The 7544-nt window shown below is 50.3% G+C and overlaps 1 protein-coding gene across 1 annotated transcript in view; it reads left to right on the top strand.

The window, feature by feature from the left end:
* Positions 1-2038: 2038 nt before the first annotated feature.
* Positions 2039-7544, top strand: part of DOK6 (docking protein 6) — a 391087-nt gene continuing 385581 nt past the window's right edge. The window contains exon 1 of the mRNA XM_052660529.1: positions 2039-2104. Within this exon, the coding sequence (XP_052516489.1) occupies positions 2039-2104 (66 nt within the window). The remainder of the gene's footprint in view (positions 2105-7544) is intronic.

The raw sequence follows: 7544 nt of genomic DNA, 5'->3' as shown, positions 1-7544 counted from the left end.
ATTTGCAAATCTAAAACAGTCTTCAGATAAAGGAAACCAATAATAGCCAGGTAGTATATGAAAACAGGAGCAAATGGGACTTCCCAGCTGGCACTAGTGGTAAAGAACCTGCCTGTCCATGTGGAAGACGTGAGAGACGTGGGTTCGATCCCTGGGTTGGGAAGATCCCCTGAAGAAGGAAATGGCAACCCACTCCAGTATGCTTGCCTGGAGAATCCCATGGACGGAGGAGAACAGCTCATGGGGTCACAGTCCAACACAGCTGAAGAGATTTAGCTCCTGTGGACTAGGCACATGCATGCTCCAAGTGTTTGGAGAAGGGGAATCACATGGAGTCAATAGGGAGTTTATGCAAGTTTTCTGGAAAGGTCAGAATTTGAGCTCATTCCAGAGTGACAGCCTAAGAAATATTGCCGTGTGATTGGATATATTGAGATCTGCCTAGCACCTGGTCCTCCGCATGATTGTGTCTTCAAACAGTGCTGGCTACATAGATGAGCAGATAGGAATAGTGTGCTGTTTAGATAAGTTAGAGTTTCCACCGGGTTATAACGGTTTTAGATGGAGACTCTTGCTAATGTCCGGACAAAAATCACCCTTGGGGCATCCATTTAGTAGAGTGAAGGGCATATTACTTTATCCTGCAAATTTTAGTATTTTTCTCCCCTCAATCAAGTAGTTTCCTTTCTCTCTTACTATTATCCCAATAGAGCTAAGAAAATTTATCTGAGAACTTAGAAAAATACTGCTAACCCAAATAAGCAGAAAGAAACACGATCTTTTGAAGTTATATTCAATATTGACTATACATAAAGGAGTCACTTAGAAAATTTTCAATCTTGATACATTTTTTCCTTAATTAGAAACACCCTTACCTACTAAGGTATTAAATATCCTTTCCTCTAGCACAAATCCTTACATTGCCTCAGCCAACATTTGATACGCCGTCGTTTTCCCTCCAATCTTATCAAACGATTTTTAGCTTAGGATTTCTTTTACAACAGAGAAGAGCCGACTTGAATGTCATGTGTTCATACATTAAGGGGACAAAGTTCTTCGTTGCTTTGTTGAGTGGAACGTTTCAATGAATCGTTTGCGTCCACTGGGAGCAGCTGTGGTCTCCATTTCCTCTAGAAGACCGGGAGCCACGAGCCGCTTTTAGCCACAGTTCAGGAAAACGCCGGCACACATTACTCCAGCCCAGGGCCAGCCGCCTCTTCTGGAGAGGACGTCGGCGGCCGGCGCCTCGCCTGATCGCCCCAGTCTCCCCAGCAGCCGAGGGACTAGACACATGCGCACGATCGGTCTCTTTGTGTGCACCGGGAAGGGCTCGATTTTACACTTCTTAACGGGGCGCAGACTGGGCACGCGAGCGCGTGCGGCAGGAATCAAATCGCACTGTAAACACGGACCTCGAAATAAACAATTGTCTCGCCCCCACCTCCTTGGCCTATCTTCCCGGGGAGCATACCCCCCCCCCCCCACCTCAGCCCTGGGGTCCCCGGGGTGCGGCCCGGGGCGCGGAGAGCCAGAGCCCGGGGAAGAACCCCGCGACCGGGGAGAGCGCAGCGGGCCCCGGCTGCCGGGGTGGGAGCGGGGCGCGGGGCGGCGGGAGGAGCGCGGCGCCCGGGCCGCGAGTGATGGAGCGCGTCTGGCGAGCGTCTCCGGGCTCCGCCGCCGCGCGGGCCGCGGGGAGGGAGGCGCGCGGGCGAGTCGGCCCGCCCCCCCGGCCCGCCCCTCCCCGGCGCGGGTGCGCTCCGGCCGGCGCCGCGCCGCCGAGGGAGCCGCCGGCCCGAGGGTGCTGGCCGGGGGCGGCGGCGGCGGCGCGCGGCGGGGGCGGAGGTGAGGACCGGGACGCGGAGGGCGCGCGCGGCTCGCAGCGCCGGGCCGCCTTCGCTCCCCGCCCGCGGTCGCCCCGCCACCCCGCCCGCGTCCCCGGCGGCGGGAGCTCGGGGGCGGCCGGCTGCATGCGAGACCTGCGCGGACCCCGCGGCGGACGGCGGCGGCTCTCGACCCGGGGAAGCCGAGCGCGCCAACCATGGCCTCCAACTTTAACGACATAGTCAAGCAGGGCTACGTGAAAATCCGCAGCAGGAAGCTGGGGGTGAGTCGCCCGCGCGGCTTTCTTGTCCCCGGCGCCCGTTTGGCGCGGCTGGCGGTGGGGGGCGGGGAGAGGTGACCCACGCGGGGACGGAGGCGGACAGGGACCCGGCTCCCCGGCGCACGGCCCGCTTGTTGCTCGGCCGCGCTGGGGGCCCGCACCTGCCTCGGGGTGGGGGGCGGGGGGTCTCGGAGATGGGGCTCGGGCGCCAGGAGCACCCGGATCCGCATCCTCCCGTGCGCGGCGCTGGTTCAGACCCAGACTGAGAAGTCGCCTAGGCGAAAGGATGATCAGTTCCGAGATGGATGCGCCCCGGAGAGGGGGTTACATTCAGAGCATCCACAGGGCTCTGATCTCGGGAAGTGTGCGCCTTCGGGGTACAACCGCTCGGTGTGCAGGGCGTGGACACACGCTCCTGTGAGTGTGTATCCAAAATCGTCACCGTTTCCCAGTCCCCGCTGCCCCAGCCCATTTCCAATTTCTCTTTCGATGCCCGGGTAGCGCCCCGCGTCTCTGCGGGGCGAGCTGGCGAGTTTTGCGGTTGCCGGCGGGCAGGCTCCCCGGCTCGGGGTGCGCCGGGACAGGTGGACCTGCGCCCTGGTATGCGCGCCAGGGGTGTGCTCACGGTCGCTGACCCGGGAGCCTCGGCGGCCGAAAAGTTTCTGGAGATCCGCTTACCGTCTTTTGAAAGATGATCTGCCCGATTTGAGAGAGAGACAGTGTAGACCCTTGAGGGCTGTAAAAACTTCACTAGTGACCGGAGGAGGAGGTAAGAGGAACGCGTAGATGGTGGTAGAGGACCCGGGATGTGGACTGGAGGGAGCCGGAGAGGGGGGGTCACCCGGGCCGAGCACTGCCCCGACTAGGCGGACGTAGGGGTGTGGGTGCGGAGCGGCAGGGTCGGAGAGCGGGGCGGGGGCCCCCTCGGGGAGGCGCAACGTGGAGTTGAGTCCTGACACCCACCGGGCCGGCCCGGGCCGGTCCAGGGCGCGAGGGACGCTCCATGTGCGGAGGCCAGGGTGCCGATTTTCCCGATTCCCTGGATGTCTCTCCGCCTCACTCTTCTCTGAGTTCCAGTTCTGCGGAGCTCCAGGATGCTGGGGCCACGCGGCCTTGACCGAGAACATTCCCTGCTTTCTCTGCTGAAGAGATGAGCACTCTTAACTTGGAGAGGGAGGAAAGGAGGGAGACTTCTTTCCTCATTTAAAGGGAAGGAAGGAGGGGAAAGAAAGGAAAAGGAAAAAGAAGGAGAAGATAAATGCTAGATCTTTAATATATCGTTGGAAAACTAAGGAAGGGCAGAGTCCCCAAAAGAAGGATCACCCGCACCCAGGAGCCGCTGCGTGGCCAGTTGGTGGGGGCAGGTGCCGGGGCGGAGGAAGGGGCGGGGCTGACTTGCCTGTGGGTGCTGCCCCTGCTGGCTTCACTTTCGAGATGCGGACGGTACCCCCAAGGACACACGGGACCCCTTCTCGAGCCCCAGCAGATTCGTCCAAGTGGGGAGCACAGATCTGGGTGACGACCCTCCCCCGCAGCCTGGCGCCCCACCGGGCGGGAGAGGGCGGGCGCCCTAGGCCAGGTTTCGGGGCTCCTCTGGGTAGAGGAACGCGTTCTTTCCCGGAGAGGAAAGCAAGAACGCCCCGGGAAAAGCTGCGCGCGGCCGGGACACGGTGCTTCCATGTGTGGCCCCCAGAGCCATCAGCCGACACGCGAGGTGTGGAGCTAGAGCGTGGGGGTGGGCCGGACGAGAAGGGTTTCAGGAACTTGACCTTTGACGCCCTTTGCTGTCCCACAGGGTGCCTGCTCGGCACTCTGGCTCCCCTCCTTGAAATTTCCATTGTGTCTGACACCTCATACGCTATAAGCTGGTGGGTGATTTCAGCCCCGCGGGGAGACGGGCATCTGGTTGCACAGTTACCCTGTATGTGAAAATCAGAATAAGGAGCAGAACGCTGAGAAATCACCTCCTTGCGCACTTGGCCTTGGAGTCTGTAGGATTCCTCCCCCCGTCAGAGCTTTCCAGGATTTCCTACAATTAAAACCGAATTTGCTACTTAATTATAAGATAGGATCCAGGGGAAGGGTATTGAACGCTTCTTGGGTAACTACGACATTTGCAGCCTTTGAAATAGCCTCTTGGTTCACCAGACAGTTTCCCCCCTAAAGATGGGTGCCAATGTTCATTTCCTTTCCAAAGCCTCTGTTTCCACACTCACTGTGTAGAACCATGCCTGTGTAAAGGACCCAGAAAACAGTAAAAGCATGTTTATGTTCATTGGACTTGCTTTTGTGTTCCATTTCTGCTTGAGAAATATGAATTTCATAGGTTGGTGTTGAAACAGTTTTGTCTGGTTTTAATAGTAAATCAAAATATTAAGCTACATTAGCTTTGACTGTTTTGGAAAATATTATTTACTTAAACTTTAGAAACTTTTCTATTCAGAATATGGTAGTATTCAAAAGAGGGAGTTCAAATGACAGAACTTCACACACGTGATTCTGTAAAGCTTAGGAAGTTTTAAATGTGTCCCTTAAGATAGTTAAAACACTAAGTGAATATTGTGTGCCTTAAAAATGAAAACGTATAGTCATACCCCAAAATCAGAGATATAGGAATTATCTAAGCATTCGTTTTCATAGTTAATAATACATATTCCTAATTTTATGGACTCAGAACTATGAACTTTTGTAAGCAAAATATTTTTAGCTCAGCGGATACATAATAGTTCTTTTATGGGTTAAGTTTCAAAATAGAAATCTAATTAAATATGCACAGATATTTGATTTACTATGGGTAGAAGGCATGCTTTCAGGAAACAAGTTTTATAGTATTCTAAGGGGAGGGAGAAGGGCTAGGTATGAGGCCAATCATATTAGAGAGGAAAAGGATGACATGAAAATATATTTTGAGATAAAATGTTTAATATGCCCTTTACTCCTCACAAGTTAGTGCTTATCGTTATGCTGAATGAGGGCAGAAAAGCACTTCCTGCCCTCTACCCTGTGGGGCAACTTTTCCAGAGGTGCTTCCGGGTCAGTGCTTGAAAGGGCCCCTGCCATGTGTCTTTTAATAGAAACTAGAGTCGGACTCCACTGAAGTGACTTAGCAGCAGCAGCAGCAGTGCTACCTGTTGTGGATGGTTCTTCAGCCAAATAGTTGGATGAAGTGGTAAATGTTGAACACTTTTTTGCTTTGAAATTTGTCTTCACTCAATCAGTTTTTCTTCCATTTAGGAAAATAATTTTGAGGAAAAAAATAGAATCATTTTCCTGAATTTTACTTTTGCCCTTTAAAAATATTCTTGTTAAATTATTGCATCTTTAAAGGTGTTCAATTATTAAAAATACAATGACATGACTCATAAAGAATCATTTCTTTAAATTCTGTATTATTTTCATTGTAATACATTACTGTTTCTATAATATATTTTCATTTTGCAGGATTTAAAAGCCTTTACGATAGTTGAGTTCTTCTCGCCATCTTATCTGTTGCATGATTAATGTTATAATTCACAGGATACCATGGTGGCCAGTGTTTTCTTTTTAAAGAAAAGAGTACTTAAAAGATGTAATAAAAATAAAGCAAACGCATGTTGGTCAGTATTGTTTATTTCTTAGCCTTGATTATCTGTTTTTCTTCTAACCTCTAATGGGTTAAGTTTAATCAACAAGGCATATATTACAAAATACCCCAGCTATTCTTGGTTTGCAGATAGAACACAATCACTGAAACTTAGTCACTTTATACTTAGCTTATTGACTCTAAAAATATAGCAGCAGTAAACGCAGCATAGTGGAATGACATCACATCATTACCATCACTGTCATCAGTGCACAAGTTCCAGACTGCAAATAGGCTACTGTGATTCTGAAACTTGACTGTCTCTAGGCTCTCATGCCATTGTTCTCAAGGAATTTTATTCAAATACATCAACATGCATGTTCACAGGCAGGAGTTCACAGATAGTATTTTATGCAGCTTTTTTCTAGTTCTTAGTACTCAGGTGAGAGGTTGGCTTGGTATGTGTGGGTATTGAAGCAGTGTCTCAGGATAGGGTGGTATTACACGTTCAACAAATGGTTAAGTAATTATGCAGCATCTTCTGTTTGTCAGCTTGTGTACACTGGTTGTGTGTGTATGAATATTCCAGAGTCAGGTTGTATTAAGTCAGGGTTCTTATCAACTGTAAGTGGAGCTTCCCAGGTGGCGCTAGTGGTGAAGAACCCACCTGCCAATGCAGAAGACATATAGTGATGTGGGTTTGATCCCTGGGTGGGGAAGATTCCCTTGAGGAGGGCATGGCAACTCACTCCAGTATTCTTGCCTGGAGAACCCCATGGATAGAGGAGCCTGGTGGGCTACAGTTCATAGGGTCGCAGAGAGTTGAACCCGACTGAAGTGATTTAGTACAGCACAGCATCTTCTATATCACCACTACTCATGGTGTATTAGGTCAGGAATACAGCAAGCCCCCTACATAAGAATGAGGTCCATTCCGACAGTGCTGGTGAGTCCAGTTTGTTCCGAAGTCCAACAGAGTTAGCCTTGTTACCCAGCTAATATAATTGGCTATATACTACTGTATGGTGATAGGTTTGTAATACTTTTCACACAAATAATACCTAAAGAACACACAAAAGAGAAAACATTTTTAACCTTACAGTACAGTACCTTGAAAAGTACAGTAATACAGTACAACAGTTGGCAAACAGGGGCACACTGGCGTCTTTGAAAGTTTGCAACTTGAGGTTCATATGTAGGAGACTTACGGTAATCACTGTGTCCCCACCCAGCTGTAGAGGAAGCAGGTGAAAGTAGAGCACACTTCTGGAGTATCTGATGAGCAGCAGCTTGATGAGCTCATCATCTGTTGAGGGTTTTCTCTTCTGCATGGTCTCCATTTGTTCTAACAACTGATCATAGATTCGTCTGTCCCTTGCCCTCTTTCCCTCCTGGATTAAAACCTCAAGACACCCCCATTCCTTGTCTGATGATTACTTGTCTGCTTCTTGCAAACTCTTCTGAGTTTTCCTGTCCTTTTATAAACAGCTTTTACCTGATGATGGAAGAGAGTGTGTTTTCATGAGACATGTTTTCTGAAAATGTATCCCTTTATAGAATCTCCCTCATTGATACAAATAGGAACCTTTGTGTGTGCATTTGCATATTTTTGGTCCCTAGAGCATATAAAGGAGAAGGCAATGGCAACCCACTCCAGTACTCTTGCCTGGAAAAACCCTTGGACGCAGGAGCCTGGTGGGCTGCCGTCTATGGGGTCGCACAGAGTCGGACATGACTGAAGCAACATAGCAGCAGCAGAGCATTAAAATTTTTTTCTGGATTCCCAAATCTCTAGAAAGTGTTTTGTGAAGAGAGATTATGTCGTGTATGAAATGCATTAGTAGTTTGCCAATAATTCAGTTCAGTTCAGTTCAGTCACTC

This window comes from Budorcas taxicolor, chromosome 22 (assembly GCF_023091745.1).
Source record: "Budorcas taxicolor isolate Tak-1 chromosome 22, Takin1.1, whole genome shotgun sequence".
NCBI classification, from domain to species: domain Eukaryota; kingdom Metazoa; phylum Chordata; class Mammalia; order Artiodactyla; family Bovidae; genus Budorcas; species Budorcas taxicolor.
Note: the sequence above shows the minus strand (reverse complement) of the source record. Positions and strands in the feature narration are given on the sequence as shown.